This window comes from Mus pahari, chromosome 21, assembly GCF_900095145.1.
Source record: "Mus pahari chromosome 21, PAHARI_EIJ_v1.1, whole genome shotgun sequence".
Taxonomy (NCBI): Eukaryota; Metazoa; Chordata; class Mammalia; order Rodentia; family Muridae; genus Mus; species Mus pahari.
In genome coordinates this window covers 36,514,249-36,542,089 of record NC_034610.1, presented here as the reverse complement: position 1 = coordinate 36,542,089, position 27,841 = coordinate 36,514,249, and the positions used below count along the sequence as shown (strand labels likewise).

At 40.3% G+C, this 27,841-nt stretch overlaps 1 protein-coding gene across 8 annotated transcripts in view; it reads left to right on the top strand.

The window, feature by feature from the left end:
• Positions 1 to 27,841, top strand: part of Utrn (utrophin) — a 494,125-nt gene that overhangs the window by 384,720 nt on the left and 81,564 nt on the right. For all 8 annotated transcript variants that reach the window (XM_021221246.2, XM_029532896.1, XM_029532895.1 and 5 more), the window contains 4 exons: positions 12,632 to 12,900; positions 17,932 to 18,078; positions 20,763 to 20,841; positions 23,957 to 24,017. In XM_021221246.2, the coding sequence (XP_021076905.1) occupies positions 12,632 to 12,900; positions 17,932 to 18,078; positions 20,763 to 20,841; positions 23,957 to 24,017 (556 nt within the window). The remainder of the gene's footprint in view (positions 1 to 12,631; positions 12,901 to 17,931; positions 18,079 to 20,762; positions 20,842 to 23,956; positions 24,018 to 27,841) is intronic.

Genomic DNA, 27,841 nt, shown 5'->3' with positions numbered 1-27,841 from the left:
GAGTGGTTGAACAAGCTTGCAATCCCACCAGCAATGGAGGAGTGTTCCTAATTCTCCACAACCTCGCCAGCATCTGCTGTCACCTGAATCTTTAATCTTACTTGCCCAGCTTCTTAACGCAGTGCTGGGATCTGAACTCAGGCCCTCCTGTTTCTGTATCACGCACTCTTCCCACTATCCATCTCCTTCATGGATGCATTTTTGTAGTATCTGGCATGCGATCCCTGCCTCTCACATAGTGACTAAATGGATGAATGTCTCAACAGAGTACGGCTGGGGATAGGTAAGACCCCCTAGGACACATTTCATAAAAAGGATTTAGGTTAGTTGCAGATGAAGCCTAGCACAAAAAGGTGAGAAAGAAAGCAATTGCCACTACCCGCGATACCCTGTATTTGCCCAGGGGTTTGGGTGTACACCACAAAGGACAGGGGCTCTGAGGATCAGAGTGGAGCCTGCTGTCCCCACGCACACCCTTAATAGGGGAGAGGAGGTGATTAAGTGAGAGGCCTGCCATTTGACTTTAAAGGACACCTTTGTAGCTTTTCTCCTTTGTTCTAAGACTTGGGATTTTGCTCAGTTCCCATTTCCAACCACCACATGGCGGGGGTGGGGGGGTGGGGGGTGGGGGGACTGGCAGAAGAAAAATGTTACATCCACGTAACTTTACGAGGTTTGTCCTTTTGGTTTGGTTTGGTTTTGGGAGGAACCATTTTCCAACCCTCTCCTTCCTTGATATTATTTTCTGTAATGGTAGCCCATTTTACCTGCTGTTAAAAGTAAATGGAGGGAAATTATCCATAATAGCTTCTATCCTTTTTTTGTTTACTGTGACTTAGGCACAACTGCGATCAGAAACAGAGACTGTTGGAGCATTCGTCATCCCGAGTAATAGTGAAGTGCTCTGCGTTGGAGGCATTAGTGCTGGCCCAAGCCGTCCGTCTGTGGCTTTTAGTTCTACTTAATAAGCAGTTTTTGAATACGCTCTGTGCATTATGCCCTAGGGTACAAAGATAGATCCATCTCCTTTTAGTTCCAGAAAATACGTTTCTCCATTATTTTTCTCTCAAACGTCTTTTTTCCCTTGCGAGCCCCATTCCCCTCATTTTGTTCTTCTGTTATCAACTTTATTAATAATTGGTGTTGCATGTATTTTCGAATGTTTGGAAAGCAGTACCACCTAGCATGTGTGTGTGGGTGCACATGCATGTGAGTGTGTGCAGAGGCCAGAGGTTAACCTCTGTTACCTTTTTTTTTTTTTTTTAGCTTCGCTTCACCTCCTTTTGAGACAGGGTCTCTCGTTTTTTACCTATAGCTCTCCATCCAGCTGTGCTGTCTGGCCATCGAGCCCCAGGTCTCCATGTTGTCTCTGCGTCCCTGTGAGTAGGATTACAGGCATGTGACACCATAGCTGGCTTTTTACATGGGAGTTCTGGGCATTGGATTCAGGTCATCCTACTGGCACGGTACATATGTTACTTACTGAACCATCAGCCCGTGACCCAAATGATCTGTCTAAAGACCAGCACTGTCATTCCTTTAGAATGGGATCTGGGTTTCTCCTGGTGTAGAAGTTTGAGCAGACACCTGACGTCATCTGACCCAGTCTCATGCCATTCACTCTGTGTCCCATGCTCCATGTCCACTGGACACCAGACTTAAGCTTTCTGCCGCCATGGACTGCCTCGTCTTACTGTTCCCCTTTTCCACTCATGATCCCTCTACTGTTTTCCAGCTCTTTCCTCATATACTGGCACAGCACCTACTTGCTCCACCAAAGCCGCTCCCAAGCTCAGCCCCCATCTCAGTGACTTCTTAAGTACTTTGCTGACAGATTTCTTGCCTGATTCCCTAGCCCCTTGTCTTCGGTGAAACCAAGCCACGAAAGGCTGACTCGGGCACTTAGCCCTCCCTGGGGCCCCACTGACTTCCTGTTTATCAAGAATCTGAAGAAGTGATTTGAACATGAGCAGTAGATACAATACGCGGGACATATAGACCCCGCTCTGAGAGCAGGTAAAGCCTACAGGTGCTTTCTCAGAGACGCAGACTGATACTTAAGACAGGTTGTAAGTACTTGAACTCTATGTCCTGTAAATTGCGAACAAGTAACTAGGTAGAAGTGACAAGGCAGGGACAAGGTTGACAGGAGCGACCACAGCCAGATGACACAAACCAGGGGAAATTAAAAAATACAGATACTAGATAAGACCTGTAAAATCTGAAGCTATGAGTTGCAGTTTATTTCTAAAGGCAGAAGGCATAAGACGTCTTACGGTATTTTAATAAATTTCCTTTCCAAAGTGAAAACCATAAAGAAATTGAGTTAAATGGGTATCATGTAATTATGTGGAAAACTCAACTACCAGAACAACCTGCACTGTTTAGAAATGATTCAAGTAAATACGATTCTTTTTAGTGCAGCTAAAGTAGGAGATTTAAAGAGCTTTGTGTTCAGTGTTCTTGTCTGAATGGCATCGAAGTAATGTCATTTAATCTATCATATCGACGCATTTTTCCTTTTAATGCAAATTGCTTTTAGTTGATCATTATCATCCAGTGTATAATGGGATATGCATTTCTTATCATTTGTGTTGTTTTTTTCCCTACTTTTAAAACTGCATTTGTGTTCATTCTTTGAACCAGATGATTGTGCTAAACAGATTATAAAGGTACCATTTATCATTAAAAAAAAAACAAAACAACAACAACAAAAAAACCCAAATACTAAGGCCAAGAGCATCTTGCTTGGCCGAGCAAGGTCATTGAGATCATCAAGGCGAAGATGCAGAACCAGCACTAAGCTACCACTTATTCACCTTCCCTCACCCCTGGGCTTTCGCTGGCTTTTGGCTCATCCCTGTAATTTCACCCTCTCCATCTCTGCTCATGGGGAACCCTCTGGCTGCTGACCTCCTAGTTCCTTCTTGACTCCTGTGTCAAGAACCTCTTAGCCTTGCACACATATTTCTTGGCTCTTCTTTGTGCTGCCAACTTCCCTTGCTGTTCTCAGAGCTGCGTCTGAATTGCTTTGCTGGCTCAAGGATCTGCTCACTGTGGGATTCACAGCCAGGGGCCTCCCCACCCTTCATTCTCTAGAGTTAGTGGTGTGTGGGGGGGTAGAATATGGCATTTTTCCAACTGCCCATCACCATCCATAGCAATTATGCATTATAAAACAGTATGATATTTTGTTCATTAATTTTCCCACAAATAAGCTTTAAAAATAATTCCATCTAAAGCCTTCCTGTTACCGTGACTACTGTATCCTTCTCTTCTGAGAATGGCTTGCTTTATCCTAGGCTGGCCATCTTTGCTTCATTTAAATGACATTCACAAATAGTCGTAGAAAAATATAGTTCTTCGTGTAATGTGTTTATCTGTGTATAGTTAGTTATATGTCCGGTGTATGTTAGTGCTATGCACATAATTAGTTCAATGTGACTAGACCTGGGGTTAATGGGTAATAATCACTTTTTCAGATCAGTGTTTCCCCCTTGGGTCTCTGATGGCTTAGCTTTGTATATTAACAGCATTTGTTCTATTTCAGTGTATGTTGTATTCTTTGAAATACCAAACACAACAATATAATGTTTCAGAAGGCCAAATCCCGGCAGTGTTTCTCTCTTATGGGGCTCCTATATGGTAGGATATTGATGCTCACTGATAATTAACAGGGCAAGGCCCAGCTCCCTGCGGGTGGTTCCACCCCTGGGCTGGTGGACCTGGGAGCTACTCGATAGTGGGTAGAACAAACCATGAGGTCCCAGCTAGTAAACAGCACTCCGTCGTGGCCTCTCCATCACCCTTACCTTCAGGTTCCTGCCCTGAATGGGTTCCTGACCTGACTTCCTTCAACGATGAAGTGTGACTTTAGAATTGTACGCGCTGAAATAAATCCTTCCGCCCAAGTTGTTTATGTGCATGGTGTTTTCTCAGGGGACTAGAACCCCTAAGACAAACTTATCTGACGGAAGGGCACAACTGGGCTTGGTGTGACAGGCTGAAGGGTGCTTATCGTTTGGGGGAACTACAGACATATTTCAGAATCTAAATCACATTGCAGTTCCATGTCAGCTCGTTTTATAGCAGCAATGACAGACTTGTGCAGATAAAAAAAAATTTTTTTATGATCATTGAATGAGTGACACAGGGAATTGTCATATAGTTTAATAGAAGGTTCTTTTTGTATGGCTTCTCCAAGTAACTTAGGGTTCCATTGTTTCCTTGTAGCCAATAAAATGGGGCCAAGTTACATCTTACCTAACAGAAATAATTAAGCTATTAAACTGGCAGGTGGTTTTCCCCCTGGAGACTTTTCGTTCGTTTATTTTGCAAGTAACAGGTTTATCATTCAACTCCCTTCATTGTAAATGGTGGACCCTCTTGCCCCTACTGGCTTCCTTGCTTCCCTGCTTCCCCACTCCTAGGCCCTATGGGCCCCATAAGCCAGCCACAGGCGGAGCAGGGATGCAGTTGGCAACAGCAGCTGAAATGCCACCCAGAAACCTGGCCTTCTTGGCTTCCTCTCTGCTGGTTTTCTTTTCCTTAGCTTCGTTTTCACAAGGGACAGGAGTAGACTGCCTCTCTTGTCAACTGGAGTCTCTTGAGGAAAGCTTTCCCCTCGTTTGAGTAATGAGGAATGAGGCTTTCTAGGATTGGTAGGTTCCTATTATAAGCATACCACCCATAGAGGACAGGCATGTAATTAATTAGAGGCATTACATAGATCCTCATAGCTGGCCAGGACTTATTAGATGCCAGTACCGGGCCAGGATCTATCCTAAGAAGCCCCCAGGCTTTTAAGTCCATGAAAGCACTCTGCATTAAGAGTGCTTTCTACCACCCATTGTACAGATAGGGAAATTTAGAATGCTCAGTTCGTAAGTCTGTGCAAGTTAGGAGCCAAGATTTGTGTCATTAAACTTGGTGCTTGTAACCTCTAGAGTTTTTTAAATCTACTTCTATCCTCATTGGTATTTCTGTATATCGAGTAGAAATGAGATTGCTTTTTCCTTTAGGAAACGTACCAGCATAATTAAATGCATATACCTTCTTTGTACCCTCAGTTACACTTCCCATCCTAAAATCCCACACTGCTTAATAGAGTCACACACCAGTTCACTGATTCCATCACCAAAGGAGACGGTATTTAAACAACATTAGAATTTGTCTTTTTAATTTTCACATAAAAAGTTGAAGTATAAGTAATTGCTTTCAGGCCTGTGAGCACAGCAATAATTTAATTAATTAGATGGGTAAAGTTGTAACACATGAAAGGGCATAGAAAAATAGGTTACTTTCTGTTTCAGTGTTCTTAACTACAGATAGATAGCGTGATCCAACCTTGAACTGAAGAAGCCCATGGATTGGGCAGACATTTTTTTTTTTTTAAAAAAAAAGCAAAACTTCTTTTAGTGGTTATGAATATCTCTGCAAGAAAGTTCTGTGTAAGTAAGTCGGCACTCTCTTTATTGAGAACAGAAGTTAGTGTTATGGACATACATGGTTTTAATAAATTGCTTGCCAGCTGCTACTTTCCCCAGCCAGTGTTGTGACCATCCATAAATAAAACACATTTGCTTCATAAGAAGATAAAGGGACACTTTACAGAGATATAGTTTATGGGGATCTGCATCTGGGATGTCACTTTCTGATTTTAGCATAAAGGACAGGAAGCTACCACAGCCCTTGAGCAGAGTGTGGTGTTTTTTGTGATTGTTGTTTCTCGGTTGGGAGCTAGAAACTTCTGAGGTGTCACCATGGTTTTGAAGACGGAAGGCCAGCAAAGGCATATATGTCCCTCTCTTCAGCTAAACTCATAGATTGTTGTCACAGAACATAAACATGAAATGTACTTCTTAAATAAGAATGGCTGAGCTCAGGTAGGAAGCTTCCGAAATTTCTGACTTAAAGATCACTAGCTCCTGTGTGTTGCAGGGAAACAGCCCAAGGTGTGGGGAGAAATGGATGCTAATGTGTCAAGAAAGAGATTTTTAAATCTATGGCTCCTGTCCTCTGATTCTTTGGTGTGTGTGTGTGGGGGGGGGGGGAGACGGTTGTGAGTCTTAGCCAGGGTTTCTATTCCTGCACAAAACATCATGACCAGAAGCAAGTTGGGGAGGAAAGGGTTTATTCAGCTTACACTTCCACATTGCTGTTCATCACCAAAGGAAGTCAGGACAGGAACTCAGAGTAGGAACCTGGAGGCAGGAGCTGATGCAGAGGCCATGGAGGGATGCTGCTTACTGGCTTGTTTCCCCTGGCTTGCTCAGCCTGCTTTCTTATAGAACCCAGGGGGTATTAGTGGCACTGGGAATACATGTGAGAGCATTGTAAATCCCTTGTCCTGCTGACATCGAATGTTCTCAGTGTTTTTACCCCATTCAGTATTGTCTTCCTGTCCCCAGTGTCCTGCTTGTTGCTGTCCAGTGTGACAATGCTGTCAGCCAAAGGACATTCAGGGAGTCACTGCTGTGGATAGTCAGTCCAGAGGGTTAGGAGTTGGCTCTCTGGGTACCACACAAGTCGCCCTGCTGTGTTCGGCTTCTCCCTGCCCTATGTGTGGCTGTCAGTCCGGAGGGTCAGGAGTTGGCTCTCTGGGTGCCACAAAAGCTGCCCTGCTAAGTTCAGCTTCTCCCTGCCCCGCCTGCTGGTGCCTTGTGTGTGGCTATCATTAGGAGTTTCTCCCTTAACTCAGCACACTGGCTCTGCTTGCATCTGAGAGCATGGTGGAATTCCTTGTCTGTTTTGCAGGCAGATAAAATCTCAGTGACCACCAGTGATTTTCTTTCTTTCTTTTATTTACTTTATTTAATTTTTTTTTTTTTTTACTTATTCACTTTACATCCTGTTCACTGCCTTCTCCTGGTTATTCCATCTCCTACAGTGCTTCCCCTATCCCCCCTCCCCAACCAAAACAGTGATTTTCTAATCAGAATTGCCCTCGCTGAGATACCCCAGTCCTCAGGGTGGTCCTCCTGTCTCCCTACTCCTCCTTCACCACCTCATGCTCCACAGGAAGTTGCCTTTTGTAATTTTGGAAGATGTTTCCTACCTCTCTTTTCCTGGTCACTTTTTTTTCTTATATGTATATGTATATATGTATATGTTTTCCTCTTATTCCCCCCATGTTCTTGTGCTCTCTCTCTCTCTCTCTCTCTCTCTCTCTCTCTCTCTCTCTCTCTCTCACACACACACACACACACACACACACTATGCTACCCTTAGCCCATCCTCATTGAAAGATGTAGTTTTCTCGTCTGTGGGTAATCAGCTGAGGATAACTCGTCAACCTTATAATTTACTAGATGAGCATAATTAGAAGTCTTAACCAGCTGAGTGCACTTGATATTCTTGTGATCTTGTCCATAATGAACTGTTACCATCTGCCACCTCCCAGACTAGAAGTGGACAGGGTCCCCTTAGCCACTGACAGACCATTTTAACGAGATTAATTTGATCTTAATTATTTAATCAGAATACTTGGGAGTGAAAATAAGATATCCCCCCATTATTTTAATCAGAAGATTATGATTATGAAGAGAGGGGAGGGACTGTAAAGAGAGAGAAATAAAGATATTGAAAGTGTGAGCATCAGTAGGCAGACAGAGCCCATCACTTCTGCCAGAATCTCAAGGAATGTGACCTTTTGCTTACTCTACTCAGATAAAACAGAAGTATTTAGGAAGACATGAGTGTGTGCTGGAGTCATATTGAACTATCTTTAAAAGACACACACACACACACACACACACACACACACTCATGCACGCATGCATGCACATCTTTCAATGGATGTAATTTATAACAAGATTTAAAACAAACTTAAAAGTGAAGTAAGTAACAATAAGTAAGTTTATTTGTTTCTCTTACCTTACAGGATTTCCTTTGGTGAAGGAAATTGCAAAGTGGTTTTAGGATGTACACTGATAGGTTTGGGCATGAGAGTGAACATTAAAAACACCCCAGCCCCCCACCCCCTGCATAACCATAGTTCATTTGGTTTTTTTTTTTTTTTTATCCTTATTAAACATCTTCCTTGGAGATATCTTTTGTGGAGCCTACATTATCTCTGTAGTTTTTAAATTCCTTGAGTCTCAACTATGCAAGCAGGAAAGGCCAATCAGATCCCAGAGTGAATCTTCTTTTATGTCCCATGTCCCCTTGATCTAACCCCTGTCCCATGTGACTCAGAAACACCAAAAGAGAGTGAGTGAGTAAATTTTTCTCTTTTTCTGTTGAACTCCACTGGTCTAATCAGCCAGGATTAAAATCACTCGAGGATTCCAGAGCTTCTAGATTAGAACTAGAACCTTCATTGAGGACCAACTTGGTGTGTGTGTGTGTGTGTGTGTGTGTGTGTGTGTGTGTGTGTGTGTGTGTTGTAGTTATAAACTGGGCTTCCAACAAATAAGAGTGAGTGGTATCTAGGATAATATATCCTTTTAGAATTCCTAATCTTTTCTTACGAAGAGTTGTAGAGCAGTGAAACCCTACTTGCGATCTTTTTCTTTGTCATTGTTAACATTAACCTTTCATGTATTGATAAAGTATAAAAGACTGCAAATAAATGCAAAAAAAAACCCACATAGTACAAGTCAGATATTAGGAATGACCATAGATTAAATACATAGCTTTACATGGGCTTGGCAAGGAGGGGGAAAAAAATGAAGCGGCCATTTAAAAATGAAGTTTAGTATTGCTTTTAAAAAGTAAAGCTAAAGTATTCACTGCAAGTCAGTGACAGACCGGTCACCCGTTGGGATTCTCAATCTAGATAGAAAGGAAATAAATGTGCGTGACACAAATATTTAGAATCAGAAGTAACGAGAAGTAGAAGCTGGGCCAGTTCCAAAATTAAGAAAAAAGATATGATAAGGTTAGGAAATGGTCCTTACCAACCTTGAGGTTAACCTTAACCTTAAATTATAGACTGTACTATTTAAAATAACAGATCAAAAATAGAAAACAGACAAGATAGCCATAAAGTATGGTAGGACGTAGAATATAGTATCAAATGAATCCAAACATGTAAATATAATTCTACCTTCAAACTCTGGGCAGTTTGATCCCCAGGCCTGAACAGGGAAGGATGGAGAGTTTGGGATGAAAATATCCACACAGGTGCACTCAGACAGTGGGCGGGAAGGCCAATGGCATGGAAAGAGCTCTTCTGGCATCAGTAGTGCAGATGAATGGATTTGGCTTTGTCTTCCTATTTCCCCTCTCAGCCCCTGTTCCTGTTTTCAAATGCAAATTAGAGCGCTCTCTTATCACTGGGCTCCCAGGCCTCCTGTACTGAGTGACTGTGTTCTACATGGGATTGACACATCAACCCAGTAGAAGGGAAATGTGTCTTCAGCTGCAGGACCAGAGCATCACTGTGTTCCATTAAGCTAGGCATGCTCTACTGACAGATGCTGGGACCGCTGGGGCAGTGTGGGCGTCTCTCCAGGGATCTCCAGTTTGACTGGCCAAGTCATTCTGCTTTAGTGTGGGTCTCTGATGGTAGCTTCTAGAGAGGAGGATCAGTTTGAATCAGCTCTCCACAGGGTTTCTGGTACAATACCATGCTATAGAATGACTGGCTAAGATGCTTCTCCACCCAGGGCTTCAGAATTTACCACAGAAACTTTTCCATTCATCCGTTGGTTTTCAAATGAGAAGGTTTTGTTTTTAAAGAATGTGTCCTTTAAGAACTTTATTCTCTTCCCTGTGAATCTCTTCTGCCTCTTCGGAGTTTTCTTTCTTTCCTTTTTTTTTTTTTCCTTTCTTCTGTTTTTCTGCTTTGTCCCCTCAAATTGCCCTAACTTGGTCTTTTAAGTATTGCTTTGTTTTACATGCCTCACATATGTGGAAAACTTCGGGTTTGTTTTGTTTGTTATCCTCTCGTTGGCTTTAAACAGCTTCTATGGCTTGCTGCAGTGGGACACACTGGTGCTCTGACTCCAGAGTGCTCTGTGGGCTCAGGTCCTCTGTGGTAAACAGATGGGGGGTTTAGGGTTGAGGTTTGCTGAGCTGCTCGAGAGGGGATTATATGATAAACCAACGAAAGGACCACACAAACAGAACTTCCACTGGGCAAAAAAATGTGGCAGCCAATATGGGATGTTGCATCCCAGGATGAGGAAGCTCTGTGTGCCCCTCTGTGGGCTGGGTTATTTAGTGGTTGATTCAGAAACAGTTTGTATTGCATCCAAGGGAAACCACTGTGAGTAAGCTGTCTTGCCTTGAACATGAACAGGCAGAGTCGATCTCTCTCTCTCTCCCTCCTTCTCTCTCCCTCTCTGTCTATCTTTTTCTCTCTCTCTCACTGTCTCTCTCTTCCTCCTTCTCTTTCTCCCTCCCTCCCTCCCTCCTCCTCTCCTCCCTCCCTCCTTCCCTCCCTCCCATAGACATTGAAACACAAATGCTTAAAATACATTCTTCACAAAGCCCAGTAACTTATTAACCAGCGCAGGTGTAGCCCCCATAAAAGCTACTCCACTTCTCCTGAGGCTGCTGGGAATGAAATTTTCATCTCACACATACCATTTTACATTTGTGTAAAATATAAAATATAGGTGTTCTAGTTAGCGTTTTACAGATGTCTCGAAGGCATAAGGATTTAGAGGAGCTTGCATTTTAATGACACTCTTTCTGCCTCACTGGAGTCTGGCTGCCCGACATGTTGGTTACAGTTATTGGCCCTTCTCTCTAGACTTCTTGGCTTAGGATCCTAAACTGGCTTTCACCTATTATTAGTGTGTGTGTATGTGCATGTGTGTGTGCATGTGCGCGTGTGCGTGTGTGTATGTGCGTGCATGCGTGTGTGTATGTGCGTGCATGTGTGTGTGCGCACGTGTGCATGTGTGTGTATGTGTGTGTGTACACGCGCGCACGTGTGTGAGTACGTGTGCATGTGGTGTGAGTAGGTGCGTGCATGTATGGTTTTAGAGATATGTGTGTGTGTGTGTGTGTGTGGGTGTGTGTGTGCGCGCGCGCGTGCATTGGTGAGGTTCAGTCTGTTATCTTCAGAGTCCCCACCATTCTGGTGCTTTCCCTTCCCACCCTGATTCTCCTACCCAACATTCCCTTAAGACTGGCTTCTTCGTAGGCCATTTGGTTACAGTCTGAGTAGCAGTGTTTAACACTTTCTGGAAAATTAAACAAACATACATAGTCTGTGTTCTTTAGACTGTCTTTTGAATCTCACTTAGATGAGGACAGAGAGGCAGGCTTCTTATAAGGATGGATATTAAGGTTTAAGAATGCTGGCTTCGTTCGGTTCATTTTATGATGTCGTTTATACTTATATTATTCAAGATAAAGACTTAGGATGAGTCATCTTAAAAGATTTGGGGGACTCCAACCATGGGAGACTACAGCCCTGTGGCCATTCCATTTCACGCATTTGGTATAGTAGTCTGCACATTATGAGACCTTTAGTATTTTATTATGAAGGAAGCTTTGTGTTCAGTGAGCTTGTCTAACCACAGGCTTATATCGGGACTATCTGTATTCAGTATAGGCTGAGCTGTGCTGTTTGGTAGGTCAGATCTAATAAATGTGCTTTGGATTTCTGAGATTCCTCTTCAGCTTAGGGTGGGCTTATCCACAACGCTACCTTAAGTCCTGGAACATCTGTATACGTGTCTGCCTTAGATGAACCTGCCTTTTGCCATATCTATGTGGTTTTTGATCTGCCTCTCTGTTTCTGGGGACAGTCAAGAAGGTACACTTAGACAAGCTAGAATAAAGAGGGGAATCCTCAAGTGTGGGGATGAGAGCCTCAGACTTTCCTATACTCGGGTTGTCCTGCTTTGGGAGTCACTCTCTGTGCATCCTTTTGTCTTTGCTCTGTTGTATTCACTGCTTCTGTGCCTGGGCTTTGGACCAACCTGACTTTGGTTTCTCTGGGCAACTTTCCTTCATTGCTGGGCTGTCGCTTTTCTTACTAGCCTTACATTGTGTGTTTCCTTTCCATTGGAAAGGCTTGGTTTATTTCTTAAACTCAGACTCCAGGCTCTGTTACATGTCAGGAATGGTCCTTGTAATCCTGTAGTCTTCCTGGTGAAGTGTGGATAAACATTCAGTTTCCGTATGTCTAGTCTTCAGAGAATGTCCTTTGTTAAACACGAACAAGCAAGCAAATTTACAGATGATGAAGTCTCTAAGATGTCATATGCCTTGAATTTTTTCTTTAAAGAAACATGGTAAATTAATCTTTTTAAAAATAACTTACAGCTATTCTTTGCTAATTATGCTTCTAATTTCACTTGAGAACAATGAAATAAAAAACTGTCTTTGGATTTTCCATAAGTAAATTTATGGTAAAAGAAAAATGCTTTCTTTCTTCAGCTATCTTGCTACATTTCAAGCCTTACAAGTGTTAAAGTATTAAAATTCAGAAGTTTCCATGAACGTTAAACCATTTACTAATCTAAGAAACCGTTTTCTTTTCCTTTTGAGTATACATTTAGATGTAAGTATGTCTTACTGGTAAACGCATATAGAGAAAACTTTTTCCTCTGACCATCGTAACTCAGCCTTTGTAACCCTTTTAACAGTGAGATTCATACTTAGATTTAAAGAATATGTGTATAACTGAGTAGATACCCAGGTTAGACCTTCTCTTTTTTATTAACAGAGTTGACTCCTGAGGAGAGAGCTCAGAAGATCGCCAAAGCCATGCGCAAGCAGTCCTCTGAAGTCCGAGAGAAGTGGGAAAACCTAAATGCTGTCACTAGCAACTGGCAAAAGCAAGTAGGGAAGGCGTTAGAGAAACTCCGGGACCTGCAGGGAGCTATGGATGACCTGGACGCAGACATGAAGGAAGTGGAGGCTGTGCGGAACGGCTGGAAGCCCGTGGGAGACCTGCTTATAGACTCCCTGCAGGATCACATCGAGAAGACCCTGGTCAGCACCATTGCCTTTGACAAAGAATATTTAAGGAATGTGTTCTTGTTTTTGCAAAGAACACAAATAAGGAGACCCACATATAAGGGATTCTTATAAACTAACACCACTTCAGCTCCCCACCTAAATCAGGAATTATGGCAGATATTTTGCATATGTAACCCCCTCCAAAAAAAAAAAAAAAAAAAAAAAACCCACCAAGGTGGCTTTATGATAATTTAGTTTGTTTAAACATTTTTTAAAATCCCATTCGAGTACCCCTAAATAGTGTAGATTAGGCTTAATCATTTAAAACAAGACAAAACCTCCCGCAAACTTTTTAAGTTCAATTTGTTTCCAGCTATGCCCTCCATTTCATTTTCTTTTGTTTCCTATTCATTTGTTTTTTTTTTTTAAATTGTTTATTTTGTAATGATTCCTGCAGCCTAGATTTAATAGAATCGTACCCATGTGGTACAAGCCTACAGGTTCTGTCTCCTCGAAATTGGTGGTTGGATTTACAGGTTTAATAAAAAATCAAACTGCTTTAGTGGGAATTCTCATCCATAATTTCTATCTTATTGTCTAAGTAAATGAAAAATAAATTTAGTTATAAATTCCATTTGTAATCAGGAGCTGCCCAGGGTTAAGGATATTAGTTATATGGTGTAAAGCGGCTTTGCTTACTCAGTCTGCATTTTCAGGATGTGTGTGTGTGTGTGTGTGTGTGTGTGTGGTGGGTGAGGGGGTAACAAAATTTAGGCAGCAGAAGACACAGACTACAACTCTAGAGAAAGCAATTCATGTTTGTATAGACATGAATCACGCCAGAGGGTGAGCACTGAGACAATTAGAAGGGATGTGTCCAACATTATCCATCATGCATGGAGTTTTTATTGCAAAAGATACACACGTCTTGTGTTCATAGACACCGGGGTCACAGTCTTCCTTTATATGAGCATGGCTGAGTGGAAAGGCAAGCTCTGGGAAATTAACTTAATAGTCAGGCCAGTTACAGGAGTGAACATCTGTGTGTATAGACAGAGGAGTAGCAACAGCTAGCATTTCTTAAGGCTTCTTCTTTTGTGCCAAGAACTGTTCTTAGTCATTTCACATGGTTAGCTCTTTTAGTCCACACACTGTCAACAAGGTAAGGATTACTTCCTGAAGGCAAACCTGCAGTTGGCCAAGCCCACACAGCTAGTTAGGTTTAGAGTCTCGGTGATACTTTTTGTTTTTTGTTTTTTTATTTTTTAAATTGTCCCTCTCTTTCACTGTAGAGATCTAATTTTAAACACGGTCTTGACCGACCCTTTGAATTTAAACCCTCTAAAATTCAAACACTTTTAAACTTAAAACTTCTAAATTTAAAACAAACGTTAACAAAGAATATAGTGGTCTCCATTTCTGATGATAGATGTGTATCTACCTACTTTATAAATTAAGTAGACCTCTTCGAGAACTTATAATATTCCGAAAAACATTTCTCTGGATACATGTGAATTTAACATAGTCTAAGAAAAGCATATCATTAGTGCATCATTTTCAAATATTGGACACGGTGTATTTTTCCTACTTGTTTATCTTAGGTGGTGTGGGTTGGATTTGGGGTCTTGTGTAGTTTGGATGAATGCAGCACCACTCAGCTGTGTGCAAAGCCTTCTTTTTACTTTTTATTTTAATACAAGCTCTTGGTAGGATGTGTGGGCTAGTCTTGAACTCACTCCGTAGCCCGAATAGTCTTTAATCTTTCAGGCTTTCTGCCTCACCCTCCCATGTAGCTGGTATTACAGGCCTTTGACATCAAATCTGGCTTAATTAATTTTAAAACCTAAAAAGTCTTTCAGTGATTTACAAAATATAATTAGTATCAAAAAAAAAAAAAAAAAAAACCACCCAACAACCTTAATACCTCTGGATTTGAGTGGGAATTTACCTCTTTGAATTTGACAGTATCACATGATAATTGCGGAAAATTAGTGTTGAAAAAAATAAAAATTTGTATCTGGAGAAAAGACCAAAGAGTCTGAGAATTGGCACTCTTACTTAATTAAAGGAATGACTTGCCTCTCCAGCCAAATTCTTTTGTTTGAATCTACTTAAGTGGAACGCTTAAAAAACAAAAGCAAAAACACAGAAGCAAATAGTCTAATGGGAAAGAATAAATTAGATTAAATTACTTTTATATCTTTAGAGGTAAAAATTAAAAATTCAAGTCTCACTAAATCGAATCAAATCCAATAAACTCAATGTGTGTAATAGGTCACATGTTCCCTAAGTATGTCCCCTCTCTTACTGAAGGTATATAGGGAGGTAAGACCTAAATACTAGAAATTGCAAAATATTAGTTAATATGTCAAAGCTGGAAATAAAATCCTCAGGAATAAATAAATAATTTCAGTTGCTAAAGTTATCTTTAATAATTCTGTTTTCTGCATATACACCTTATGGTACCAGACTGGTTTGAGACACACACACCTGCCAATAGTCTAATGAGCACCTTTGATAGTAGCAGATGTTTCTGTTTTTATAACAGTGAGGGCTACGTAGACTTGTATTCTCTTATAGGAAAGTACAGTCAAAACATGATAAATTAGTTCTTTATACAAGAACACATGGCAGTTCTGAAAGCCATTTATAACTCCATTTATTTCAAGCCCCTAATTTGGAAACTCTTAAAAGGCAAAAGATAAACTTCCTTGATAGAAAGTTTCCTCATTGCCATAAAAACACCGTGCCATAAAAGTGCAAGCAGAGCCAAAAAGACTTTGCTGTCAAAGCTCTGTTAATGTTTCACCTGTGACTTGTAACAGAACCCAAACAAAACAAAACAAAAATAGGATTTTTTTTACACAGTAGATATATAAGCTTCTTTATTGTTCCGTAAAATAAAAAAAATCCTGTCTTGAAATTATGCATGAAGTTATGATCAAATTCTAAAACACCTTTCTAAATTTCTAAACCATCATCTCTTTATACAAAACTGGTTGTTATTTAAAATTAGAAACCTATCAAATAGCATGTTAACTTTAAATGTTAATACCTAAAACTAAAAGGGTATTGATTTTAAAATATGGATCCAGTTTTAGGGTCTTTGAATCTATCTGTGAAAGAGAGTGTTAATATATCAAGCTAAAAAAAAAAAATCACAGTTAAAAGCTCTAGAAACATTTGAGTTCTAGCATGTGTGTTCAACTGTGTCTGGGAGAATTTGACTTGTTTCAGAGTCCACATTGATCAACTCTGTGTCTTTCCCTATCCCACCTTCCCTCTGTCGCCCACACCTGTATTATTTGTTAATCCTTTGCACCTGTCATGCCTGTTACTATGTCACTGCATGCCCCATAACCGGATTTAGACATTGTGCACATTGCACAATAGCATTACAATCTGCATGTGCACATTGGACCATCTTCAGATGTCCTGTATCGGCAGGGATAGACAAAACTGACTGCAAATCAAAATTCTTTCTCTTTCCATGTTGTAGCAGGACATGTGTCCTTTGGGGCTTCCTTTCTTCTGACTTCTTTTGATAAACTGGTATCTACTGAGGTTGGAAATAGATCGTATTAAACACCTGGTGTCTCCCAGGTCTACAGATTCAAACGGCATTCATACACTGTTGTCTCTGATGCCTGTGTTTTACATGTTGGCTCTGGCTCAGTCTCTTCTCATGTGGTTTGTTCTGCAACTCTCCTTGGGACTTAACCACATGCCTTTAGGCATAGTCAAGGATTTGAAAACACTAAAATATATTCCCTGTTTACCACTGAAAATATTTGATTCCTGAATATTGGGTTTTAGCAATCATTGTAATTCAGGATGTTTTAGGAGAGGCAAAATTTTATCCCTGCCATCTTGGAAAGCTGTTTATCTGTCCTAAAATCTAACATAAGACCACAGAACAAAGGAGGTATATTCCGTTCCTTACTATGACATCAGAAAAACAGCAGATGAGTACTAGTGTGTGTGTGTGTGTGTGTGTGTGTGTGTGTGTGTACATATGTGCAGGTTCTAAGTGTAGGGAAGTGTCTCTTCTCAACCATCTTCTTCCATGGGACAGGAGAATGCCAAGGGATAAGGACTGAAATCTAAGATGTCTAGCAGTGAGGGCAGAATAGCTCTGAACTGTCGGAATAGCTATGTCATGACATGTGACACGTGGTTTGCATGTTTTGATATGTTGGCTGAAAGTCATAGCTGGGCTAGTGACACTGGACAGAAATTCCAGGAATGCTGGGGAAAGGCCTCCAGGCAAGGTTGCAGAGGGACATCTCTTCGCCGAGGCATTTCAGCGTCCAGGGGATCTAGACAAAGCCTTGTCAGAGAAAGCGAACCAGTGCTTTAGAAGACAGGTGGAATTCAGTGGGGACCTGAGGCCATGAGTGTATCATTATGCTGTTTGTTCTCATTGGCTCTAAAGTCTAGTTTCCCTTTTCATATGCTCGCCCAGGACCTACGCTTTTTACCTGTCCGGTCTGCACCCAGAGGCAGCAATTCAGTTCTGAGTCTCATCTATAGCTCTTCCATGACGCTCTGCGCTTCCTGTCCATCCCCTAAGCACAGACTGCGATCCTAGTGGGTTGAGGGAGACACGAAGCTTTTTTCTCCACTATATGATAACTATAGCCTAGTAGCGAGGAAAGCTACTTGCTCGACCCCCTAATCTAAGCCTGACTGAGATCAAGTCAACTTGTTATGTCTGGTGAAATAAAGGTAAGGCAGACATGCTACAATAGAAACAGAAAGTACGGAAGCAGAGTAGAAGCAAATGGACCGTGCAACTGTAGTCCTGTGGTTTGCATATTATAGACTAGACAGAAATGTTTAGTGTCTTAAATGAATTTTTCTCGTGCCCACACACTTAAAGGCCCAGGGAGTCTCTGGCTGTATAGGTTATTACAGGCCTGATCCAGTCAGCTGCTGTCAAGTAGCACCTCTGCTTGACGGCATCACCATGGCCTTCCCAGGGTCTTCAGTAAGAAGATGGCAACTCTGGCTTTTGAGAAAGTCTCTTCTGGTGACATTCTAAAATGATCTGTTTTCTACCAGGCGTTTAGAGAAGAAATTGCACCAATCAACTTAAAAGTTAAAACAATGAATGACCTGTCCAGTCAGCTGTCTCCACTTGACTTGCATCCATCTTTAAAGATGTCTCGCCAGCTGGATGACCTTAATATGCGATGGAAACTTCTACAGGTATCAGCTTAGCCCCTTCAGAATGCTATCTAGCACTGCATAAAGAATACAGATTGGGAATAGAAATGTCAGGCTGTACAATTGTTGATTTGTATTTAGTTTCTTAGTGTAACAATTCTTTGCGGGTTTTTTTTTTTTTTTTTTAACCTGAAAAACACATGTTAAGATGTGGACAAACAGAAACACTTGGATGGTCTTTAAAACTCACCTCACTTTTAAACTACATATTAGCTCGCCTCTCTCTTTACTGAGGGAGTTTGATAATGAATTTAGCAGGCAGGTACTTGTCTTTCTGTATCTTGAAACCAACAGCATCATTTAGTTATGAGTATGGATTATTTGGTTATAATTTATGTTTACATTGTATATAATACTTGTAAAAAAATTACACAAAATCCAGTAAGTTGAAACAATGATAACCTCTAGTCAGCCACAGGATCCTTTGTTCTATTGTGACTTACAAAGGAATCATTGTCTTACTTTCATTATGTGTTCTTTCTCTTTTGAAAAGTTACAGAGCTTTTCTTCTGTCTCTTTACCTTGTTCACTGCGCAGGCACTTTCTTTCTGGTGACAGAAAGCACACCTGCACTTAGCTTCTAGAACTGACCTTCCCAAGGCAATTGTGTCAGTGGCTCCTGACCCTACTTGTAGACTCCAGATTAACTGAGCCAGGACTCATGAGTGTTCCAGGTAGAAGCATTGGCAGACTACTGTCCATGCCCGGCAGGAGTTCATGGTACAAAGGATTTCTGACACATTTGGTCTCCACCTGCTAGGAGTCAGAGCAACTACGCCTTTTTGCTGAAAATTCGCAGGGGGAGGCCGTAACTAGAAGAGTAACAGGAAATAATTCTGACTAATTTCTCTACAGTATAACACGTAATAATACAAATGTGCAAGCTCAGTCATCTTATTTGAAAAGTACATTTTAGGTTATAATATATTCTTGTATCACCCAACATCAAAATGCTATGTAAATGCATTTGCAAACACCAGAGTTTGTCCCCAGCAACCCGCATGGTAGAAGGAAAGGGCCAACTTCTAAAAGATGCTCTGTGACACCTGTGTCCTGACCTCCCGCACACCTCTCCACGTAGAATAAATGAATGTTGATGTTTGTTTTTAAATTTAATGTTACATGTTTTCGTAATGAAATTGAAAGTGTGAGATGTGAATATTCCATATGTGACAGTCTTTCCTACCCTTGTGAAGAATGTCAATAATCCAGGATTAGTCATGCTAAGCATATTAAATTTGTAAGAGCTCACAGAGATGTCTGAACATAATTCTTTTTGTTTCTGTCCCATTTCTCTGCATCATTATCATTCGTTATACTCATTTGAAGGTTGCTTTTCTGGCCTCTCTTGATTTCCTTTTGCTTTGCCTCTGTTATCCCCATCTCTACAGATGTCAGACGCGTTGTTAGATTTGATGGGAGCATGCGTTCTTCCACCTTTATCTTTGATGTTGGTAGCTACTAGAGTTCAAACATCAGTCCTGGATAAGCAGAGACAAATCACCGTTAGCCGACAGTGCTGTTAAATTTCAGGAATAGCGGCTTACTTATAAAATATGACATTTGAGCATCTCTCACAATGAATAAAGTAGACTCTGATGCAATTTATGTCGCCGACCAGGAGAAAGCTGAGATGCCCAATGAGCTAGGCAGATGCAAGTTTTATTTACAGTGTGCTGAAAATGAAATTGTCCATCCAAATGGAACAGCTCACCCGCACTGCACAGACAAATAACAGGGCCGGGGAAATGGAAATGTCAGAAGGCTGTATGCAATTGTTGTTCATTTGCATTTGGTTTCATAACTGGTTTTGTCGTGTGGCACAGTAACAATAGAATTCGCATTAGCAACCATAGAAGGGAGTCACGGCTGGGATACACACATTGCAGCCACGAGCAGAGATGCTCAGAGGCTCCTCTTTCCTTGGTAAAGACCATCAGATGCAAACTTGTAGGGAAGTCAGAAGATGTTTCACACCCAGCTTCCCGTTTTCTCTCTTCTGTCATTTCATATATTCATTTATCTATTTCCCATCTGTCTGACTGTCTGTCTGTCTGTCTGTCTGTCAGTCTGCCTACCCTCCTACCTACTTATCAATCTGTGTAACCATCTATAATCATCTGCCTAGCTGTCTGTCTCCCCATCTATCCGCCTGTTTCTGTCTTTATCTGAGTTCTCTAAGCTCCATTTCCCACACAGTCTCTGTGGTACTTTTATCATCTTTTTTATAAAAGAGGCATGAATAAGGGCTCCTCCCATGACCCTTAGAAGTGGGGGAGAACAGTTTTAAGGCATAAAGATGGCCTCCGATGGTCAAGGCATGAATACTCATGTTGTTCTGACTAGTTGTGCCCTCTGGTTCTTCCTTGTGTCTTGCTTTCTTCATCTCTAAAATGATAACCACAATTAATATTAAGCTAATGTGGTTATTGCATGGATTGAAAGTTCATATAATAGTTTAGACTAATCTCTGGCTTTCTTTACCATTATTTAATGTCAGAAGTTGATTTTCATGCTACTGCATTAATAAGAAGAGAAGTTTTCTGCCCAAACAGTAATGAATTGATAGAGCGACAGCATCACTTGATAAAGTAATTAAGTCAAGGATGTTATAAAAACCATTGTCTTGAAGTCAGTCGTTCCATCTGGCTTGTGCTTGTGTGCAGGTTTCCGTGGACGATCGCCTTAAGCAGCTCCAGGAAGCCCACAGAGATTTTGGGCCATCTTCTCAACACTTTCTGTCCAGTAAGTATCAATAAGTTTGAGTGTCCTTGCTTAACTTGGATGAATTAGCAAATTCATTCACTTCTGCCCAAGAAGCTATAACTTTGCTCTAATTAGACTTTAGGTTAAGAGAACATATTCGTGAAATATTACTTATTGCTTATGTAATAAGTACAGTATGTAAATTGGTAAATATTCAAAGGAAAACAAAAGTAAATTTGTCTCTAGATATGTTTTCTCATTTAAACATTTGTTATGATAATATATATGGTATTTGTCATGCAAAGGTTATGCATGTCTCATACCAAAAATTTATGCTATAAGGTTTTTTAATTAGTTTATCTCAATTCTCTCTCTCTCTCTCTCTCTCTATATATATATATATATATGTATACTTAGTTTTTTTTTAAAGTTTCACATGTATTTTAAATCACCATATAAATACTTAAATGAGAAAATGTTGGTTTACTAAGTTCAAGGTGTTCATCTCATGGGCAAATGTTATACATTAAGTGTTGCACAAAGGTAGGTTTAATGGAACATCCTCCAAGTGGAATTTTTAATTTTATGTACACTTCATGAGGTCTTGGGTAAATAATTTTGAGCCCTGTTTTATTTATCATTCACTTCTGATGATATTTAAGGATGCTGAATTTTGAAACTCCCCAACTGATTTTAAATGCTAACACTGTCTTTTACTACACCTGAGAATCTTTAAAACTTAATTTCTTGATCTCTGCATACCTCAGATTGCCTCAAGAATTAAACTCAGTAGTCCATCCTGTTAGACAAAGCACGCAAGCTACGCCCTGGCAAAGATGCTCTCAGCACATATTAATGCCTTTCCTTTAATTTCCTATGGGAAGTATATGGAAAAAAAAAAACAAGTTGTGTAATTTAATTAAATTTAAGTAAATTTTAAGCTCAAGGCCAAGAATACTTCTCAGTTATGGAAACTCTTTATTTTCTCTGAAACCACAGAGAAAGGGTCAGGCTTTATTTACTTTTACATTCTTGTGAAGTCAAATTTGTCATTTTCTGTCCTCTACCTCTAAGACTTACTTACCCATCTTCAGTTCCTAAGCCGAGCCTGTGGGTGTTTGTCTCTGAGTGATGTATAGCCGTTTGTGGTGGGTAAGGATGGACCTTTTTAAAATTCTTAATATATGGATAGCACTATTGTTGAAATAAATAGCCTCTTATTACACTCATTAGATTCTAAGTATTATAGATTTCTAAACCCTATAGAATAACTAAGACCAAATTAAAGAAGCATTTGTAAATAATTGAGACTCTATAGTTTAAATGATCAGTTTATCAGCTAATATTGATGGAGCCCTAACTTTTCACCTGGCAACCTCTCCCATGGAAATCTAGTTCATGTTTCTTCAGTCACAAAGCATTGCAGAATTGCAATACATTACCTGGTGTTCAAGCACATGGTCTTCAACTGTCAGTCCAAGAAGCGTGGTTATTTAAATCAAAATAACTATTAAATAAATGAAGGAGTGTGAGAAAACTTGCAACTAGTACATTTAATAATTCTTAGTCCTTGCTGCTTAGGGTCTTTGACTTGATTGTGTTCCTTGGGCTTTATCCATGCTTATTAAAGAAGAAGGTTCCATGGGACACGTGATAAAACCTGGCCTATTAGCCTGGTGCCGACATTAAGTGAGACTAGCTCTTCTGAGACATTCAGCATACCTGAGTCTTCATTTCTATGTCTGTGGGTGAACATCTACGGACACAGTTATAAAGATGAGTGCTTGCCTTTGATCAAGACCAGAACAGTTGTTAAGGAGGAAGTTTGCTGTTTGCTGAGCTAGTATTTGGAAAGGTGTGGTGGTGTCTGAATTACACCATTTTGGGAAGGACTTGGGGCAGCTGCTTCTTTGGGGGGGGGGCTCATATCACAGGTCTCTTTTCTCTCTCTCTCTCTCTCTCTCTCTCTCTCTCTCTCTCTCTCTCTCTCATTTATTTATTTTATGTATATGAATACACTGTTACTCTCTTCAGACACACCAGGTAAGGGCATTGATTCCCATTACAGATGGTTGTGAGCCATCATCTGGTTGCTGAGAAGTCTGGACCTCTGGAAGAGCAGGCAGTACTCTTAACTACTGAGTCATCTCTCCAGCCCGTGGGCAGATATCTTTTAACTCTGCATATTTAGCTTCTTCTCTATTAAACTGGACATTGGTGTATGGGTGTTGCTGCATTTTCAAAATACAGTTTGGATTTGGGATGCTTGGCAAAGTTTAGAATGTTACATATTTGCAGGATATCAGTGTGCCAAGAAATTATGAAAAAATAGTGACATGTCTATGTGAAGGTCTAGAGATGTAAAATTTCATTTTAATTTACCTGGTACCTTGCTTAGCAAAATTCTTCTGGTTCTAAATTCATGTGGGCTTCTCTACTTAAATAAATTTTTAAATAATTGATTTATTAAAAGAGCAATGTAATGTATCTTTACAAGCAATCAGTAAACAGAATTTCAAAACGTAAAGTACTTCCATTAAAAGGCATCGTATCTCAATCATGGCAAATATCTCAAACATACTACAAACATGGAAAACTGTTTTTTAAATATGCAAATGAAAATAAATATCTGATATTCTTCTTAGATGATCTGCTTGGCTCTTAAAACCCCTTGCCTATTTTTATGTTGAATTTTCTTTCTAAAACCTTCTTATAATTAAATTTGCTTGAGTGCCATCTGTTCATAATAGCTGAGCCTATGAATATGGTGCAAAGTGAAGAATACTATTAGTGATCTAGAAATTCCATCTTGGAAACTGTCGTTTTAAATCTGAATATACAACATATAGGGAGCACCATTTGCAGGTGGCACTGTGTTCATGTTGTAATGTTTCTGAACAATAACCTGATTTTGTGAAAGTGTTTTCATCGCTAGGGTCTAACAGAATTGGCTCTGGAAGTTGAATCTTGGTTCTTTTCCTCACTTCACATGAAGCTTTAAAGCTGTTCTGCTTGGCCTGGTGCTTTTCTTAATTGCAGGAATCCAGCTCAGAGCCAGAAAGGGTCCCTCAAGGTTTGCTCTGAAATGTGTTCATTTGTTTTACATTAAGGTGTAAGGCTTGCTGCTTCCAATAACTTCCTTTTGTTTCCTCAGCTTCAGTCCAGCTGCCGTGGCAGAGATCCATTTCACATAATAAAGTGCCCTATTACATCAAGTAAGTCCACTTCAGTTCTCTTTTATGTACCAAGAAAAATAAAATTTTACCGAATAATTTAAGAGCACGCCTACTCCCCTACATAACTTGTTTTGTTGTTGGTCTTTTTGTTTGTTTGTTTGTTCTGAGACAGGTTCTCCCTATGTAGTCCTGGCTAGCCTGGAACTTATTATGAAACTAAGTTGGCCTTGAACTCAGGGAGATCCCCACCCCCACCCCCACCTCCACCCCCACCCCCAGCCTTTGCCTTCCAAGTGCTGGGAATAAAGATGTGCAACACCAAACCCAGCTCCCTGGACTTTTTTAATAACAGAATTCAATCCGGTTACCAAGAGGAAGCTGTGCGTGATTAATAATGGGAAGAAATTAGTTTTAAAATCAGCGAGTTGTCCTTCATTAGGTCTTTCTGGCCTTGGAGAAAGGTCACTGAGTTGCTATTTTATCATCATCTTCATCCTCCTCTTTCTCCTCATCATAAGGTTTTTTAAGCCTAGTTTGTTGTTACTTCTTCTATGACATTTTCTGACTCTTACCTACTTTACACACCATCTTAGGACGCTGGTTCTTTACTTACTGTATATTTTGTCACAGAAAAGAATGATGAAGCACTCCTCTATTATCCCTGGAAGTGGAGGTTAGTGAAGCAGTTGATTTACAATGCAATCCAGCACTACGCATTGTCATCGACCCTATTATGTATTAGGAGAACTGGGTTGTAATTCTGAGAGTGCACACCGAGTATCAAAAGACAGCTGTGGCTTACATTAACTGTGTGGCCTTCGGCGAGTTGAATAAAAAAATCTCAGTGCCAAGATTTCTTTGTATCGTGTCTGAAACTAAGTGTGGTCTCTTGAAAATCAAAGTGTGATCTCCTGATAATCCTATTTCAACACTAATTGACTTGTCCGATCTTTGGAAAAAAACTTGTGAAGCCAATATTTGTTGAATAGGACCTTTTAATATGCCCTTCCTTCTATCCTGAAATCCATTCTCATTTTTAAAACAAACTTGTCATTGTCTATAAAAATACAAGCAATGTGTGTTACATTGTCTTGTGAGAATTTAACTCTTTTGTTCATAGACAGCATTTGGTATACTGAGATGTGATGGATTCTAGAATGAGGCATCAAGGCAATTGATGAGTGTGTCATTTCTACAGACAGGAACGGAAAGGAGTCCAAGACTGGACTTGATGGAAAGCAGTTGTGGCCATCTAATTAAAATTTTAAAATTTCTTAGCTGCTTTATGTTTTTATTTCAATTAAATATAACTATAGCAATGGTTTTCAAGAGGTTTAGTCTGCTTGGATAAATATTGACCTGAATGAAATAATAAGGCTTTAGTTATAAATCTGAGACAGAATAAACCCTCCCCTTAAAGAAGTCCAATCCTGACCCAGTTCTCCTTACACATAACAGTGTCGATAATAACATTTAGCAACAGTCTCCAGGTTGTAGGTTACCATAGGCAGATTATCCTGATAGTCTGTGAAATCATGTGAGCCTTTTAAAAGGAAGGGAGCAGCTGAGGAGAAGCCAGGCTGAGAGAGGGAAATACAGATGCAACTTTGAAAATGGAGGAAGTGGAATGCCATCCTGGGAATAGAGACAATTGGAAGAAGCTGGGAAAAGAAGGGGTGTGGTCCTTATAGACCTCCCAGAAGCATCCCTGCCATGCTCAATGCTAGCCTTTGGAAGCTTTTTGTGTGGTCGCATTAAAAAATGAGTATATATGCAGTCCCAAGTTTAGAATGCCATAAAGATTGATTAAAATGAATTAATGGGTTGTTTGACCTAGACTCCTCTATAATCAGATATTTTAAAATGTAAACTTGATCTAGTAAATCAGTATTTGTTTTCACTAGATAGAGAAAAGTGGAAATGTCTTGCTCTTTTCATTTGTTTTGTTTTTGTGGGGGTGGGGAAGACATCTAAAGTTCATAACACACACACACACACACACACACACACACACACTCTTCCATTAGCTGAAGAATTGCCATTTGTCTACATCAGTAATAGATGACCAAGAATTAAGAAGTTAGACCTTGCCTAACCCCTAGAGTTTATGTTGGGGCACAGTGGAAGAGTGTTCCTCCTCAGACAGTCAATTCTCCTGGAGAGAAAACACGTGGGAGAAAAGTTGGTCTATCTGACATCTTATTGCTTGCTCATAACCAACACTAGAAAAATAATATATAAAGCAGCACTGGCAATTCTTTAATGACGATGTTTAAAGGTTAAGCTTTCTATAGTGTTTTCTATAGCTTAGTAAATATCAGATTTTCTTTTCTCTTTTTAGTAAGTATTACTTGGCAGTTTCATACATGCCTATAATACATTCTGGTAACTATTCCTCTCCTTGCTCTGTCCTATCCTCTTCCCGCCTCCATCAGTCCCCTCCTACCAGGAGCTCCTCCTCTTGCTTCCTTGTCTTTTGCTTTGTTTTTGTTTGTACTTTGGGACTCAGATCCTCCATGGGTCCATGGCTACCCACCCGGAAATGGGTCGTTTTCTTAAATACATACAGATTTAGCGTTAAATGTCTTTTATGGTGTTCACAATTTAGAGCAAAGTCTCCGGGTTCTATAAAATTCACTAATCTGGCAGTTTTTCATTGTTTACTCTGTTATGCAACTTTCCAGTTTATTTCCCCATAGAAAAAAAGGAACATTAAACTTGGGAGGCAGAGTTTAGCATGCCAGTTTTCACTTAGCATTGTTACGAAAACAAAATTCAATCCTTGGATAAATTCATAAGCAAGTAAATGATGAATGAAAGGACTTTAAATATGTACTTCCTCTTGCATGTCTGTACAAATAAGTAGAAAAGAAATGTTAAAAACCTACTTAGCATTATTGTCACGCTATTAGAATTTCCTGGGGCAAAGTGAGTGAATTAATTTAGCTGTCAGAAAATAGTATTCAAGTAGAAATTTTAAGTTGGCATTTTCATACATGTAATGCTGGAGTGCAGCAAGAGACTTTGAAAGGAGAGGTCAAACTTATTTTGGGGTTATATCTTAATTGTATAGGTTAATTAAAATTATAGGATGCAGATCAAGATGGCCCTTTGTTAGCATTTTGAAGTTCATGGTAGTGAGAGATGTGTCTTTGAAGAGCATCAGGATGTAGATCTGAATTGTGAGAACATGTCTATGTGGCATGACTCTTGGTTGATGCCTGTGATAGTCGGGTGCCTGGTGCACTAACGAATGCCAGAGAGGAAATAAATAAGGTCATAAAGAAAAACAGGTTTAAGCAAAATGCTGAGTTGTGGAGCCGGGTCCTGATGGCTCCATCTACAAACACTCCCTCACCTGAGACTCAGGGAATATTGCAGAAGAGGTGGTGGAAAGAATGTATGAGCCAGAGGGGATCAGGAGTTTACTCTGAGATTGTGTTTCTTAGTAACATTGGAAGCCACACCCATAAAGTCCCACTGACATGTCTGCCCAAACATGAGCTGAGCAAGGATGACATCAGTGGACATGCCAACCTGACTGGAGGAAAATCCATAGGTCCTCAACACCGGACAAAGAACTATAGGCGACTGAAGACAGCTAGAAGCAGGCGAGGTGGCCTTCCCCAGTGAAGAGAATACCAATTGCTTGCCTAGGGCCTTGGAAACATACATACATACAAATAACATTTAGCAGTTTATATTTTGGAGAGAGAGAGAGAGAGAGAGAGAGAGAGAGAGAGAGAGAGAGAGAGAAATACAGGACTAGCAATAACAAATAGTGAGAGAGATTATAATACAGAGCGTGCAATAACAAATAGTGAGGATAGCAGTACTGTTTTTCCCTAACCAAGGGTAGGGAG